Below are 17,523 nucleotides of genomic sequence, written 5' to 3'. Positions count from 1 at the left end.
CGCTGACCGCTGATCAGCCAGATATTGAGTCTTTAGTTGTGCATGTTGGAGCCAACGATGTGGCAAAGCAGAAATCTGAGATTCTAAAAAAGAACTTTAATATTCTTCTGAAAACTATGGGAGCGTTGAAAATGAAGTTATTTCTCAGTGGTCCAATTCCATCACCTCAATGGGGAGACGAAAAACACTCCAGGCTGGACATGATAAACAAATGGCTGATTAAAAGCTGCTCTGCCAGCTCAGTGACCTTCATCGATAACCTCTGGATCTATTGGCAGCGCCCTCTAGATCTAGAGTTATAGATCTAGAGTTATAGATCTAGAGTCATAGATATAGAGCTATAGATCTAGAGTTATAGATCTAGAGTTATAGATCTAGAGTCAATGCACAGCTTCAGTTATTACAACTGAAAACCAGCGATCAGCCCGAAACCTGGGAGTAGTGATGGACTCTGACCTGAACCTCCAGAGCCACATAAAGACAGTTACAAAGTCGGCCTTCTATCACCTGAAGAACATTTCCAGGATTAAAGGACTAATGTCTCAGCCAGATCTAGAGAAACTCATCCATGCCTTCATCTTCAGTCGTATTGATTATTGCAACAGCGTCTTCACAGGTCTGTCCAACAAATCAATCAAACAGCTGCAGCTGATCCAGAATGCTGCTGCTGGCGTTCTCACTAAAACCAGGAAGATAGAGCACATAACACCAGTTCTAAAGTCCCTCCACTGGCTCCCTGTAGCTCAGAGAATAGACTTTAAAATCCTGTTGTTAGTTTATAAATCACTGAACGGCTTAGCACCACAATACATTAAAAATCTGCTGTTGTTGTATCAACCTTCCAGACCTCTCAGGTTCTGGTTCTGGTTCTGCTCTGCATCCCCAGAACCAGAACCAAACGAGGAGAAGCAGCATTCAGCATCTATGCACCACAAATCTGGAACAAACTTCCAGAAAACTGTAAAACAGCTGAAACACTGACTTCTTTTAAATCTCAACTAAAAACCCACCTGTTTAGGATTGTATTTGAAATGTAATCAATTACAAATTTATTGATGGAACTTGACTTAATGATTGATTCTATGTTGCTTTGTGTTTCTGTGTTTGTAATGATGTAAAGCATTTTGAAATGCCTTGCTGCTGAAATGTGCTATACAAATAAAATTTGATTGATTGATTGATTGATTCACCGCCAGGCTGTGTGGAAGTTGATTAAAGCCTTTAAAAGAGACCTTGGAGCGTTTTAGTCCCATTTCCATTACAGTAAAAGGAGCCAAGTTCAAATCTTTCTTCTATAGTTTGGGTCGATTTTCCCCGTTTCTGTTTGTGTTATGCTAATTTAAAAAAAGTATAAACCTGGGATCTTTTGAGTTTATCAATAAAACTGAATTTAAAAAAATCAATCAGTTCCTTCGTGTTCTGTTTTGTATTTTAAAATGTGAATCGTTTTTTAAAAAAATATGAAATATGAAGCAGAACCAGTTTCTAAATGTTTACTATTTTGGTTCTGTGGCTCTGTCCCACTCCAGGCTGGAGTGACAGAGCGCCCTCTGGAGGTTCTCCTGTAGATCTGCAGCTGGATTAAATCCTCTCAGGATCTATGGATCCCTCCTGAACCCCCCGGATCTCCTCGGACGGGTTTGTCCTCCAGATTGGCCCTCAGTGAGGGCCCCTCACTCTCATTAACTGAATGTTTTCTCTGGGAATCAGGAGATATGTTGGAGCTCTGCTTCCAAGGTCAGAACCTGTTCTGGACTGGCTCAGAGCATCAGGAGCTCTCAGGATTTCTTTACAGGTCAAAGTTCATCTTATAGCTCTGGATCGGCCCACCTGCAGTACCGCAACTTCGTCACGTGGTGGCAACAGTGAGGCGATTAGGAAGCGAGATACCCCGCAGAAACAAAGAAGAAGGCTTCAGTGTGTATGGTTCGGAGCCGAACTCGGAACCACAGCTTTGATAAAATAATAATCTGTGTTTTGTTGCGGACCGGAACCAGTTGTGGCTTCCTGCTGCTTGTGAAGCGCCGCACCGACCCGCAGCTCCCCGCGCGGCCTCAGTGCATCTCTGCGGGAGAAGATGTTCCGCGGCCGGCCTCCGTTTAGAGGCTACCCGCCTCCTGCGAGGCCTTACCCGTCACAGGGATATCGGGACGACAGGGCCCGACCGAAACCTCCGTACCACCAGGACTACCCGGAGTACCGGGACCACGGAGCTTCGGAAGCCTACCACAGGAGGCACCCGTCCCCCGGCCCCGGAGGCCACCGCGGCGGGGACTTTTGGACCGGAGGTCCGCCTCCTGAGGCGAGTGAAACTGGAGTCAGACCGCACCGAATGATGTGAAAACATGTTAATTACTCCAATCAGAATCGGGTCTTCTATTGGTCCAGAACCAGAACTGCAGGACAGTCTTTGGGTTCTGATAGGTTCCTGGTCTGGTCTGCAGGTAACAGACGTTGCTGCAGACCAGACTTCATTCAAAAACGGGTTGATTTAAACCGGAGACTTCTGAGCGGCGGAACCGGGAGACTCCGAGCTGCAGTCAGCTTGAAGGAAAACAGCTTCTGATCAAACTCATTGATCGGCTCTGATCAGATCAATAAATTTGATCTGATCAAACTGTTATTGCTAACAGAAAAAACATATATGATGAGTTTGAGGGTTTGTTTTCAGTGTAGGACATTTGGAAAGTCTCTGAGTTAAAGAGTTGATTGATCAGGAGATTATTATAATTACTATTGTTGTATTAAACCGATTATAGATCAGACAGTCCAAATGGACCCGGATGTCTGGTTCTGTGGGTGATTAGTGATTACATGTGTTGTCACCTGCAGAGGTCTCCGCCTCACAGAGGACCAGCTCACCTGGACCACAACCTGGTCATCAGCGTGGGGAACGAGCTGACTGGCCCCCCGCACTACCACGACAGGTAACCAGAGGCAGGAGAACCTGGATTCTGGTCCATGTGGAGGACCGAGGTTCTGATCCGTCACTGATCTCTGGTTCTGTGGTCCAACATGAGTTTAGTCCCTTCAACACGGTCAGACATTCACTCTGCACAGGTTTGGTTTGATCAAAAACAGCATTAAACTAAACAGGAAAACCATAAACATGTCTGGATATAAAAGTTAAAATTGGAAATATTCCTGCTGCAGATACAATGATGTCATATAAATATGAATTCTTATTATAGTGATTTAAAATGGTTGTGATGGAGGAGAACTGAGATCAGCTGATCACTGCACACCTGGATATTTCTGTCATCGTTCGGACCGTCATGTGTTCCCAGAGCCACACAGGTCAATATCCAGAATATAGTCAAAATTATTATTGATCTTTCGTCCCACAGCAGGAAATCCAGGCGCTGCGCATGTAGGTTCACAGAAAGATTAAAGTATTAAAATATACTGTATATAAAACAACATTTTCAATAATATCCTGAACAAAAACTACAAAATAAAATACTGTGCAGGATCATTTCAAAACCATACATAACTATTTATGCTCTTCTTTCGTGTGGTCTGTTTCTTCAGGCCTTCTCGCCGATCATAAACCTGCTGAATCCATCGCTCTTCTCTCAAACTCACTACAGTTTCCCCAAAATGCCGATACGTAGCCGCTCCCAAGGGGGCGGGGCTTGTTGCTCCAACGCCTGAATCCGACGTCTCCTCTGATTGGCTGATAGATGATGGATTATGAATCATCTCATGTAACTGTTTACATCGTCACTGCCTTGAGTTTAATGACCCATGGCGTGAACAAACTTATTCACGTGTGATTTTAATTCAATTTCTTATTTAATAGAAACAACCCAATTTTAAAGTTGTGTTTTATTTTTACATTAGCAGAATATAGACAAAGATTTGCTCACATTTGTAATGGAAACCTTTGTTAGGGGAACTGGCTTTCTGCCTTCTTTTGGGTTTGTTCTCTGTCTGAATGTTCAAAACTGATCGGCCCCCCAGCCCCGCTGCCTGGGGCCCTAACCCACGTGTTTCCCATGCAGACTGAGTGGATCTGTCAAGCTGTCATGCTAAGGCTCCTCGTCCCGCAAGGCACACCGATCAGTTCCCTGGAGGTTAGGAAGGAATAAAGACTTTAAAAGGTGACCATTTTTGAGGTCCGAAAATAAGCTTTTCTCAACCTGAGGCGGTATTCTCAGGGTGGTTCTCCCCGCAGAACCTGAGATGCATGAAAAGCAGCAGAATCCTGACCTCTGAGTGCAGAATACTCTTCTCCTAAAGCCTGACAAAGAGCTGAATAACTGTCACCGATCTCAGTGTGAAGAGTTTTTATGAAAACATGAACGCTCCTAGCTGTTGGTTTCCAAATGAGCTTCAGGAAGAGGGCAAGCCAAGCAGACAGCGTTGACCTCATGCATGTTTGACTCTACCGGGGTTGAAAAGCTGCATGTCTCTAGCAAAGGATTCACGTTGGGTGTCTGCTCCCTCCTGCTATGTGGATCACATGCACTTGTCAAGTCTGGCACCTGGTGAACTTTATGGTAGCTGCAGGCTGGGACCTCCAACACTATCTGTGGAGGTAACAGGAAGCAGGAGACTGCAATAACCTCTGGAAAAATGGACTCTGCTCTAGATTCAGCACTGCAAGCTGTACATCTGTCCTCTGAGTCTTTCTCCTGCTGTGTGTCAGGCTGTGGCACAGTGCTACCTGGCAGGTTACGTCCCTCTTTTTGAGATGAGGGTTCTCTGACCTCACCAGCACTATTCATTGTGGGGATGGTGTGCTACTGACCTCAACTTGGAATGAGGTCAGTAGCACACTGACCTCATTCCAAGGGGATGAGGTCAGTGTGAGCAGAATACTTTAAAGACCTCCTCAGTCCCACCAGCACATCATGCAGTGAGTAAGCTGAGCCTGGGGACATCGGGTCTCCAATCTCTGGTGGTCACCAAACTGATTAAAGATCTACTCGGTAGATACGACTCTGCAATACTGCGTGGACATCGGGGGCATCTGGAGATTGGTCAGGCCGGGGTGGTGGTCCCCTTGTTCAAAAAGGGGGACCGGAGGGTGTGCTCCAATTATAGAGGGGTCACACTCTTAAGCCTCCCTGGCAAGGTCTATTCAGGGGTCCTGGAGAGGAGGGTCCATCAGATAGTCAAACCTCGTATTCAGGAAGAGCAGTTTGGTTCTGGTTCTGGTCGTGGAACACTGGACCAGCTCTACACCCTCAGCAGGGTCCTGGAGGGTTCTGGGAGTTTGCCCAACCAGTCTACATGTGTTTTGTGGACTTGGAGAAGCCATTCGACCGTGTCCCTCGGAGAGCCCTGTCGGGGGTTCTCCGGGAGTATGGGGTACCGGGCCCTTTGATACGGGCTGTCAGGTCCCTGTATGACCGGTGTCAGAGCCTGGTCCGCATTGCCGGCAGTAAGTCGGGCTCGTTTCCAGTGAGAGTTGGACTCCGCCAGGGCTGCCCTTTGTCACCGATTCTGTTCATTACTTTCTTTTTTTTTTTTTTTACCCCTCCAGGGGGTCTTTTTGTGGGCTCTAGTGTCCCTTATATGACAGCAGGCTGACAGGAAACGGGGAAGGAGAGGGGGGAAGACATGCGGCAAATGTCGTCGGGTCCGGGAGTTGAACCCGCGACGGCCGCGTCGAGGACTCAAGGCCTTCAAATACGGGTCGCGCTAACCACTACGCCACCACGGCACGCCCCTGTTCATTACTTTCATGGACAGAATCCATGAAAGAATCTCTAGACCAGCCAAGGTGTTGAGGGGATCTGTTTTGGTGGCCTTAGGATCTCATCTCTGGTTTTTGCGGATGATGTGGTCCTATTGGCTTCATCGGGTCGTGATCTGCAGCTCTCGCTGGAGCGGTTCGCAGTCGAGTGTGAAGCGGCCGGGATGAGGATCAGTGCCTCCAAATCCAAGGCCATGGTCTTGAGCCGGAAAAGGGTAGAGTGCCTTCTCCGGATCGGGGTGTCCTGCCCCAAGTGGAGGAGTTCAAGTATCTCAGGACCTTGTTCACAAATGAGGGAAGAAGGGAGCGGGAGATCGACAGGCGGATTGGCGCAGCGTCTGCCGTCAAGCGGGCGCTGTACCGGTCCTGTCGTGGTGAAGAGAGAGCTGAGCCAAAAAGCGAAGCTCTCGATTTACCAGTCGATCTACGTTCCCACCCTCATCTATGGTCATGAGCTTTGGGTAGAGGTCAAAAGAACGAGATCACAGGTACAAGTGGCTGACATGAGTTTTCTCTCTAAGGTGTTTGGGCTTTCCCTTAGGGATATAGAAGCTCAGTCATCCAGGAGCATCTGCTGCTTCTCCACATGAAGAGGAGCCAGTTGAGGTGGTTTGGGATCTGGTTAGGATGGATGCCTCCATGATGAGATGATATGGTCCCACAAAGAGGAGACTAAGAGAAAGACCCAGGACACACTGAAGGGACAATGTTATTCAGCTGGCCTGGGAATGTCTAGGGGTTTCCATGGAGGAGCTGGACCAGGGGCTGGGAAGAGGGAAGTTTTGGCCTCCCTCGTAGGCCGCTGACCCCGCAACCCAACATAAGATTAGCAGAAGAAAATGGATGGATGATTTCTTTGTTGGTACAATTGAATGTAGAATTTTGTTCATATCTCATTCATCAGTTGTTCTCCATTAATATGGTTCTTGGAGATTCTTGTTATTTCATATAATTAATTTTATTCAGTCCAGTTTGTCAAGATAATTGAATATGTGTTCTCCACAGAGCAGTTCAGACACCAGGAAGTAGGACACTTGATCACAGAACAGATTTTGAGACTCCTTTACCCAGCAAGGACCAAGACGGTCACTTGTTGATCCGGATGTGCTCAGTCAGCTCTACTTATGTTTTTCTACAGAGATTACCTTCCCCGACCTGAATATGAGCGGAGTGGTAGCAGGGGCCGAAGTCCAGACAGGAGCCAGGGACGCAGCAAGAGTCGTCACCGCGGAGAGAGTCGGAGTCCAGACAGAAGCCGGGGACGCAGCAAGAGTCGTCACCGCGGAGAGAGTCGGAGTCCAGACAGAAGCCGGGGACGCAGCAAGAGTCGTCACCGCGGAGAGAGTCGGAGTCCAGACAGAAGCCGGGGACGCAGCAAAAGCCGGGCCAAGAGTCGTGGGCGGAGCAAGAGTCGAGCACGCAGCAAGTCTAGATCCAGGTCCAGATCTCCGGGGAAGAGCAGAGGAAGGAGTCGTAGTTTCAGCAGTTCGAGCTCCAGCAGCTCCAGTTCCATCAGAGACAAGAATGATCCGTCCAGGAAGCAGTTTAAAGAGCTGGAGCTGGCCCGACGCAGGAGGGAGGTAGAGGAGCTCCTGGGTCAACCCACCAAATCCATCCTGAAGAAGCACAACAGTTACGAAAACTCGCCGTCTTTTCGGGTATGTTCAGTCTGGTACCAGTTGACCTGCTAACTAGTGGTTCTATCTTGAAAAAAGCCAAGTTGATCTGTTACTAAGCTTTAATTTATATTAGAATGTGATGATACTACAATGAGGAAGGACTGGTTTTGGGTTTGATGAGGTGGCGTTGCATCACGTTGTGCTTCTGTGCCACAGAGCTCCGACTCGCCCAGGGACCTGGACCGCACCATGGCTCGTGTTGCCGACCAGCTGATGCAGGCTGTTAAGCTGAACGACCCGCGTGCTGTGGCAGCTGTTCTCTCAGAACTGCGGTCCGACCCGCAGATGTCTCAGCGGGCCAACCTCAACAATGAGATCAAAGAAATCCTGAACCTGTTGGGCGTGGCAGAGCCAGTGGGCGGAGTTCCACAGAAAGTCCTGGACGATATCGATGATGAGGAAAAGTTTCTGTATGGAGAATTGGAGGAGCCCAGAATGTCAGCGGCACCAGAGCCAGAGCGACATCACAGCCTGGATCTGTACGGAGACGTGACGGAAGACTCGCTGTACTCTGATCTCCCCTCACAAAGAGCCATGGCCGGTCAGGTGTACAATTGCCCTCCAACCATTTCACCACATCTTCAGGTCACTTCGTCTGTGAGTGAGCCAAACAGGCACATGAGTCAGCCCATCATCAACCCCGACCAGAATGTCATGGCCTATCCTCCGGGAACAGAGCCACTGGAGGAGAGTGAGCGCCAGGCGTTGGAGGAGTACGAGAAGATCCAGGATCTCCTGAAAACCATCGGGCTTGACCTGGGCGTTGGAGAGATCAGCAAGATGGCTGCCAGGACCAAGGAGCGCCTTCATGGCAACAAGCAGCCTCCAAAGACACCCACGCGGCGACAACGATACTCTTCCGGCAGCTCCAACGGCAGCCGCCATAGCCGAGGCCGGAGCAGGCGGAGCCAGAGCGGCAGTTCAAGCAGCAGCAGAAGTCGCAGTAGCAGTCATGGGCGGGGCACCAAACGGGGGGCCAGCTGGAGCAGCGAGGACCATGAGTCCAAGAAGACCACAGCTGCTAAAACTTCCAAAGATTGGGAGGTCAAGGAGACAAAGAACGAGTGGAGTACACCAACGCTGCCTCAGAGTCAGACCTCTGATCCCGCCCCCATCCCGACTCACACAGGCATGCACATTCCTACTTACCCTCCCCCACAGCTCCCTGGCATGATGCCCCCAAACTACCCTCCTTCAGCATACAGCCAGTATGGAAACTACTTGCCCTACATCCATCAGCAGTGGCCCCCCATGTACCCACCGCCTAACATGGCCCTGCCCCCTCAGCCTGCCATAGAGAACCTCACGCCGCCTCCCACCTACAAAAAGGCTTACAGAAAACCCACCCCAGACACGGGGCCCTTAGGTGAGGAACCCAGCCTGAGATCTGCTGTGATTGGTCACTCAGACCTGCAGGTGATCCAGTTAGACTGGTTTAGGAAGCGACCAGAACCAGTCAGAGAGGCTGGTGTTGCGTTCCCATCCATTAGCTGTGTGTTTGGTCCTCAGGTTTTGCGAGGAGTGTTGGTCAGGAAGAGCAGCGGCGGAGGAGTCAGGACCAGAGCATTTCTGACGAGCAGAACAACGAAAGCGAGAAACTAAAGGTGACTCACCTGCACGCAACACTTCCTGTCTTTACCTGTCCTGGTAGGACTCCTGTGCAGCACTGTGGTGTTCCTGACCACCCAGTCCTGCGGTTCTGTTTCTGCTGACTGGGTTTCTGTTTTCAGGTTCTGGAGGAGCGGGAGAAGCTGAGGCAGGAGCGGGAGGTCAGAATGACCAAGAAAGAATATCTGATAAAGGAGCTGGAGCGGCTCAGGAAGCAGCAAGGTGAGTTCCTGAGGGTTCCTGAGGGCTCTGCACTGGTCTGATCCGGGTCCTGAAGTCCAAACAGATGAGCTGGGTCCAGCTGAAGTATAGAGTTGCAACAACACTCCCCACTGGTGACGCTGAGAATTACAGTTCTACCTGACAACGATCTGGACGGTCCTGTTTTCAGGTGAGCTGCTGAGGAAGAAGCGCCGTGAGAAGGACGGCCATAAAGACCCCCTGCTACAGGAGATAAACCGCCTGCAGGACGAGGTCATGGCGAAGATCTCCAACCTCCGCAAGGAGCACGAGGCTGCCGAGAGGAAGCGCAGCGAGATTGAGAAAGTCGCGCAAATACTTGGCCTGAGCCCTTTAGATCGTCCCGGCAAGATCAGCAAGCTGAATAAAATCCGGGACCAGGAGGAGTTTCCTCCAAAGAGTGAGAAACGGGAGCAGGGGAGGAACCCAGAGGAGCAACCAGCTGCCGGCAGCGCCGCCTTAAAGGTACGGCTCCTTCAGAGGAGGGTTTACTGTCAGACAGCATAGCATAGCTAGGGCCCACATGGTTCCAATACAACCTTGTCTTAGTTAGTATAAGTCACATGATGGAAGCAGAGAGTAAAGATCCGACTGTAGAAATCAGTTCTGTTTCCTTAATAGGTTTATTATTGCAGTTATTTACAAGTTCACTGTTAGATTTAAAGGGTCAGTTCAGACTGATGTTTTGTGAAGGAATTTATAGATTTACTTTTCAATAACTCCATTCTCTGCCTTGTGTACAAGAAGTACTAATTAAATAATTTGGCTTTACCTGTAGTAGACTGATTCATCGCTGTGAATGACATGGAAAACTAAGTACACCCTCATTAGTTGAAGCTCACAGCCGGTCAGCCATCATGTTGGATGTTTTAGTGCATATTAACGGTTTATAACGGGGATCTTCAACGTTTTTCAGCCCGGGACTACCAGAGCCAGAGTATATTAATAAACAGATGGCTTACTAATGCCACTGCCATGAACAAAGTGTAGTTATTAACAGAATGCAGATCTTTTAACACAATATACAGATTTTTGCTTGCAGAATCTGTTCATTTTCATCTGAAATGCGTTTTATATTTCTGTAGACTCTTATCTGGCTTTGTGTGGATGAGTATGGTACGGCAGAAACGAGCCAAAATACACCGGCAGTTAGCTGCTAAGCTAGCAGGACAACTAGCATGCTAGCGCCGAAATGCTAACATAATAGAACAGTTATTTCACTCCCAGAACATTGTCTACATAAGAGTGGTTGATGAAATAACAAATGTTATAAGAGAAAAACTTTATGGGAACCATATCCAGGTGCTTAGCAATCTGGAATTAAACAAAAATAAAACTTTACAGCTTGTGCCCTTCTTCATGAATCCGTCAGGACTAGCAAAGCAAACCGTCTCACGGGAAACACCGCCATCCTGTGGTGTAGCTTGGCACAACACCTAAATTCGCAGTTCTTTCACTTCCTTTTAATTGTAGACAGATGGACAGATCCTTTGTTGTCTCAAAGTGTGAAAATTCAGTTAATTTAATTAAGCAAAGCAAAATGATCACACATTTCTGTGTCATGTGTCATTTTACCATGTAGGATATTTTTAATATGTACTTAAAGACATAATTTTGAATTTAAAAAAATATACCAAAAATGTACGATCCCGCTGCAGTTCCTTTGACGTTGAAGACCTCTGGTCTGTACAGCTTGTTTGCTGCTGTTTGGTCCAGTTTATGTGGAGTTACTTTGATTGAGCCAATCGGATTTTCAGTACTTTAGTTTCCAACGAGCTCACAGCATCTGCTGCAGGTAAGAGCCAAAAACATTTTACACGTTTATTACTCACCGTCCTACCACTCAGACTACTTCCCGGGTTAATCTGGTTATAATCAGAGTTGGGCTCCTAATGAGTGAGTGGGTCTGACTTCAGATCTGTTCTGTGTTTTGGTTTTTGCTGCTGCTGGTCGGTTAGTGGTGCAGAGCTAAAGACTCCCAATGCTTCATGTTGGCGCGTGGCCTCATGGTTGCATGATACCTGTACCGCACCACCGCTGCTTCGGCGTGCGCCCTGCTGCACATCGGAACCAAACGGTGCGGAGAGAATTCTGTTCTGAACGTGGGATCAGTCAGGATGGTGTCGTCTCATTTTCATCTGCGTTCAAACGCATCCTGGTCCTCCACCTGTAGAAATATTATTTATATTAATGCTCTCAGTTGGTCTATTGGGCCAAATGAGAGCATCAAGGTGCCATGTTTCAGTGGGGGACGTTCGGGTCGTTCCACTTGTTTTGTGTCCTTCCTGCTGTTGTCAACAACAGCTTCAATCAGTCTACCGGTGGAATCCTAACAACTGAATGATTTAATATCACTGTTTCTGAACAAGCCTGTAACCCTTTCATTGAATAAAAGATAAAGACAACAATTGGACTGAACATGAAGCCGGTTCGAACCAGAACCAGGACCTCTCTGCCGTTAACCGCACCAACTTGTAATCGCTTCCAGCTCATCTGCATCTTTATCTTGCTGATGAACATCCTGACCTGAAGGGTTCCTGCAGGGGGCGCTGCAACACCGAGATCCAGTTGTAAACGTGTCTCACCCGTTTTTACTCATCGGCGGCGTTAAACCGAAAAGGAGTGTTACTGCAGGATCGTTGTATGATGCGCGCCGACTTTGTCCTGTTTTGACGTCGTTGATTTCGTCTTATTTCGTGATGGTTGCGTGACGAATGTCGAGTCTGTCTTTGCCGTCGGTGCGTCGGTGCTGGACTCTGTCAAGGTAAGTCGTTTTCACTTGGTAGCTGGTTCTTGTTTCTGTCCTGACTGTCTCTGTCTCCTGCTCTGCTGAATCGCTGCTTTCTTTATTTCTTTAGGCAACCCCGGCGACTTCGACGAAGGCGTCGCCAGAACGGCGGCTCTCCACCGCTGAGGCTCTGCCCCCTGACCCATTTGAGTATTATGACGCTGGGAACCACTGGTGCAAAAACTGTAACATCACCTCTGGCTCCATGTTTGACTTTTTCACGCACTTACACAGCAAACCGCACCGGAAGGTTTGTTCTTCACACGGTTTGATGTCTCACTTTTCAAATTTTACATTTCACCGTGGGATTTTTTGTTTGCAGACTTTGGATCCGTACGATCGGCCCTGGGCCTCCGGTCCCACCAAGACCCCTAAGACCACCTCAGGAGACGCCAAGCAGACCAAACCAGCCAAAGGTACTGGCACCATGTCGAGACTTGATCCAATTAAAGCTGCTGCTGCTGATGATGTGGTCTCTGAACCACTGAATTTTGTTAGCTGTCTTTTACTTCCAGGTGGAACTCAGATTGGACCCGTGTGTCGGAGAAGAAGACATTTACACCTTCTGATGTCTTTTCATTAGTTTTTCCATCAGCTAGCACTCTGAGATAACTGCTCACCATTCTCTCTAGAAACAGCAACTATTTTCTCTCTGAATCTCTCCTGTCCTGACAGGTTCTGGTTAACCTGGAGATGTCCGCCAGGTAAACATGATTGGAAGCTGGTTTTGCCTCCTGCCCTGTGTTTGAATGGTGCTGCTTGTGTTTGACTGCAGGGTCGGAGTTCCTGGTTCCTGTCAGAGGGTTCTTCTGCCTGCTGTGTAAGGAGTTTTATGGAGACGCCATCTGTGCTGAGGAACACGTCATCACACACTTTCATAATGAGAAATACAAGGTATGAGCTAAAGGAGGCCAGCTGTGTAGTTTTACCTCCAGCTGCTGCAGAGAGCTGGATCCTTTCAGACATGGACCCCAGGCCCGGTTCACGGCTGCACTGGTTAACTTAGCAACAGTTAGCTGCTAAGCTAGCAGGGCAACTAGCATGCTAGCTCCAAAGTGCTAATGCAGCAGAACAGTTCTTTCACTGTCAAAACGTCGTCCAGACTGGTCGATGAAATAAATGCTATAAGAAAACTTCATGGGAATCACATCCCACATTAACAACCTTAACAACTGAAAGTGAGGCGGCGAGTCTTTAATGGTTCTGCCCTTCTTCATGTATCTGAGCGGACTGGGGAAGCACCCCCACCCTGTGGTGTAACTCGGTACAACACCTCAGTTCATACACTTTAATTCTGATAAATTATCAATAAAACTAAACAATATAATCACAAATCATTTTATTATGTTGGATTCATGTTAGTATGTATCTAAGGACATAGCTGTGAATTAAAAAACTTATTTAAACGCAAATCATTCTCATATTTTGGAATTGTCCTAAAATTGTTCAGTTTTGGAAAAATATGTATGAAACTGTGAAGAAGATTCTGGGATATGATATTCCTATGAATAGTGTGGTACTATATCTTTGCAATATTAATATCAAAGTACAGGTAAAAGACGGGTATCTGATTAAGATGATGTTAACAGCTAGCAAGAAAGCTATTATGAGGAAATGGGGAAAGGAAGAACAATGGACTGGAATAATAGAAGAAATATACATTATGGAAAAACTGACATCGTTTGAGACTTCAGCAAACACAAATGGAAGGAAAGTGGATGAAATGGACAACGACAAAAATAAAGAACTAGACAAACTAGACAGGACAAAGGTCAAAAAGAGGAATAGCTCCCAAGCAAAAGTTTTGTTATGTTGAATGTGAAGTGTTCATGTACAATATGTATGTAAACAAATGTGAAAGATACTAAAACAGTTAAATGTTAAAAAACAAAATAATTTAAAAAATAATCAGAAATCCCTGCAGTACCTCCCCACGTTGAAGACCTCCTGCCTAATCAATAAAAACGTTCTAAGGACATAAACTCATGCATATTTTTGTATTTTTCATGCTTCCTTCACCAGAAACAAATGTTGGAGAATCCGCTGTATGAGCAGAGGAGGAACCTGGACCGCCAGGCGGGCCTGGGTTTGGAGGCAGGCGGAAAGAAACGCAAATATGACGACGACGATAAAGACAGAGACGAAAAGAGCAAAAACAAAAAGGAGAAAAAGAAGGAAGAGGAGGCTGCCGAGACCTGCGATGAAAAGATCAAAGTAAAACAAGAGGAAGAGGAGCAGAAAGTGAAGGCAACCAGAAAGAGCCTGGAGGAAGACGAGCTTTACAGCAAGAAAGATGAGGATGAAAAGTACAAACACAGCAAAAAGGAGGAGAAACACAACAGCAGAGAGAATGAAGACAGGAACAGCCGGTACAGAGGCAGCAGTCGAGACGAAGAGTATCGGCACCGCCATCGCAGGGACGACGACGGTCATCCAAAGTACGGCAATAAATACACCGAGGACAAATACAAGCAGGAGAAATGTTCAGATTCCAGATCTAAACATGACCGAGATGAAGGGAAGCAAAAAGCCGAGCCTGAGAAACCAGGAGGGAAACCAGACGTCAGGAAGTCTGAACCTCCGGCAAAACCCTACGAGCTGCCCAAGATCTTCTGTGGGCCGAGTCCGGCCATGAGGGCGAAGCTCCGCAAGCAGGCGATGGAGGCCAGCAAAGCACCGGCCTCTGCAGGCGCCGCCACTTCGTTTGGGAAGTTCACATGGAAGAAGAAGGAGAACCAGCTGGCGAAGGAAGCCCAGAAAGTTGCAGCAGAGTTCCTCAAGGACGAAGAAGCGGCTGCAAAGCAGAAGCCAGGTGAAGAAGAGGACTCCTTGTCGAAGTCAGTGGCCGCTGCCAAAGAGATTGCTGAGAAGCTGGCCGGTGAGGAGCTAAAATCTCCACCTTGGTATGCGTCTGGTCGAGGACAGATCCGGCCAAACCTCCGTGCTCCTGTGGCTCCGCTGAGGAGAGCTTCCCTGGCAGGAAAACCTGCATCCCTTAACACATTTCTGAACATGAGACCCCAAAGCACCGATGGAGGTCCACCAGGGCCTTTTCCTAGAGCCCCTGTCAGGCCTCCAAATCCACAGATGTTCAACAACAAACCCGGGCCTCCAGTAAGCTCTGCTGGACCGTTTGGGGAAATGTCTGCTGCACCCATGGTGACTGGAAGAGAGCAGTTCGGTCCTAAACTCCCCCCTTCAATGTTGAAACCTGAACCGTGTCAGAATACCTCTAAGCCTGATTCAGCTGAGTCTAAACCTGAAATGAAGCAAGGGCCACTGTTCCCTAAACCTGCTCTGGTCCAGTCAAAGCCTGCAACAGCACAGAGTAGTCCTTCAACAACTTCCCCTGCATCGTTAAACACAGCATCCTCAGAAACTCTGTCTGCTCCATCAGAGGTTAAAGCTGCTCCACCCAAAGTTCCGCCTTCACAACCAGCGTTGATAAAGATTGTGTCCGACGTGGCGGCTCCTGGCGTCCCGGAAAGTGAGCAGACTCGCACCGTGTTCGTCAAGCCACCTCCTTTCAAGAGCATGTTAGCGGGGCCTCAGAAGTCGGAGAAGCTCCAGGGCAACCTGGCTGCAGCCAAGGCGCAGGCCTTATTTGACATCTTCTACAGCAGCCTCGGCCAAGCCGGCCCTTCCTCTTTCTCCAAAACAGAAACCGACGTTAGAGCTGTTAAAAGTTCTCCTTCAGTCCCCGTCCAAAATAAGAATCGGCCCCAAAATAAACCTGAACCCCAACAACAAACCCAAACACCAAATACACTCCCAACTCAGACCCACAACCAATCTCAGCCCCCAGATGGACCCAGACCCCAAACACAGGAAATGCCTGAATCCCAACCTCAGATTGAACCACAACTCCAAAATGAACCTAAACCCCTAAAACACACCCAACCACAACCTCAAGATGAACCCACACCACAACCTCAGGTCCAGTCACCAAAGGTACACCATGCTCAGTCCCCCAACGAACCCCAACCTCGACAACAAGCCCAACAAAAAACAGGATCTCAACCCCTGGATCATTCTCTACATCAGGCAGAGCCGTCACACGAACCTCAAACGGCCCCCCAGCACCGTTCTACTGAACCTCCAAATACAACACCAACTTCTCCACAGAACGGGTTTCAAAGCCCACAAACCCAAACTGATGGTGACATTCAGATTACCTCCGTTTGGTCTCTTCAGGACATCACAGCTCCAACAGCTAAAGCTGCAGGTCCTGACCCATCTGACCCACCGCCTCACTCAGAACAGACTCCACCAGAAGGATTGTCTCAAAGTCCACCCTCTAGTCCTGGGCGCAAATCTCAAATCTGCCCACAGACGAAGCCCATTAGGATGGAACCAGCAGCTGAGCCACTGTTCCAGCCAGAACCTCAGTTTGAACCCCAACTGGACCAGGATGCTAATTCACATCAAGAGACGACTTCAGAACCACAGCCTAAACCCAAACCAAGTCCTAGAACCAGAGGTAAGGCAGCAACGACAAAGAAGACCCCTTCTGCCGCTCCGGTTCGTCAGACCCGCTCCCAGACCCGATACCAGACCCGTCAACAGCAGAGTCAACCAGAACTCGAACAGGACCCAGGGAACCAGGACATCACGGCGTCAGAAGCTAAAGGTCTGGAGTCTCCTGATCCGGACAAAGAGACAGACCCTCCAGGGACGGCGGTCACCCCGGAGACCTTGGGTCTCCCTTCAGACATGACCGCCCTGGACTTTGACTACACTTTTAACTTTGAGTAGGGCGCCAGGCTCCCAGTTATTTACAGGACTGATGTGGAGCTCTGACCCCCGGCTCGACGTCAGACTCCTTGTTTTCCACCAATAAGACGTTTTAATTTCCTCTGCAGGTTTCTGTGGTTTGGATTTAAAGTCTCGTTCCTCTAGATCTAGACGCCAGCGGCTCTCGTGTTCTTGCTTGTTTCTCCTCCGTCGTGCTGAAGCTGTAATATTTGTTTCTTTCAGCAGAGTTTTAATAAAGGTTGGCAGAGAATGTTCTGAACCCTTGTGCTGCTCGAACGTTTCTAAAGCAAGACGGACAGAGACGGTTCCTACCAGAACCGAAGGAATCCGGCAGTCCGGTGACCTTTGACCTGTAAATGGATCAGAGCTTCGCCTGCACTGATCAGGTCATGGTTCTGGTCCCACATGGGCTGGAAGGTTCTGGTTCTCCAGGGTCCACCTTGGGGTCCCAGGAGAACCCGGAAATGGCCCCTGCTGGACCTGCTGCCTCTCAGAGGAGCATCAGAACCACCGGTCATAGACGGTGGTTCTGTGGGTCAGTCTGCTACCTGGACAGAACCAGAACCTTTGTCAGGTCAGCTCTGACCCGACCCAGTTTGCTCAAACTGGATGAGTGATGATCTGAGTCACTTCCTTAAATTTGGGCCCAAAACGATTCAGCAAGATGGAAACCTGTGATTGGCTGCGGTGGTCATGTGACTCTGACCTGATTAAAATGCTCAGAGTCACGTGACCATTTTAATGTTTCA

General features: G+C 48.4%; 1 protein-coding gene across 2 annotated transcripts; it reads left to right on the top strand.

Moving 5' to 3' along the window:
* The first annotated feature begins 1,512 nt into the window (after positions 1 to 1,512).
* Positions 1,513 to 17,033, top strand: znf318 (zinc finger protein 318). Of its 2 annotated transcripts, XM_032552732.1 has the most exons (12): positions 1,513 to 2,302; positions 2,833 to 2,927; positions 6,843 to 7,362; positions 7,540 to 8,749; positions 8,893 to 8,987; positions 9,114 to 9,213; positions 9,383 to 9,696; positions 12,090 to 12,269; positions 12,342 to 12,435; positions 12,795 to 12,913; positions 14,042 to 15,873; positions 15,916 to 17,033. In XM_032552732.1, exons 1-12 carry the CDS (start codon positions 2,078 to 2,080, stop codon positions 16,772 to 16,774), a joined length of 5,643 nt encoding a protein of 1,880 aa, XP_032408623.1. In that variant the 5' UTR covers positions 1,513 to 2,077; the 3' UTR covers positions 16,775 to 17,033. The 2 variants fall into 2 exon arrangements, with proteins under 2 accessions (XP_032408623.1, XP_032408622.1); XM_032552731.1 differs by having other exon boundaries at positions 1,517 to 2,302; positions 14,042 to 17,033.
* Positions 17,034 to 17,523: the final 490 nt, after the last annotated feature.

Source organism: Xiphophorus hellerii, chromosome 22, assembly GCF_003331165.1.
Source record: "Xiphophorus hellerii strain 12219 chromosome 22, Xiphophorus_hellerii-4.1, whole genome shotgun sequence".
NCBI classification, from domain to species: domain Eukaryota; kingdom Metazoa; phylum Chordata; class Actinopteri; order Cyprinodontiformes; family Poeciliidae; genus Xiphophorus; species Xiphophorus hellerii.
This window is presented reverse-complemented; position numbering and strand designations above follow the sequence as displayed.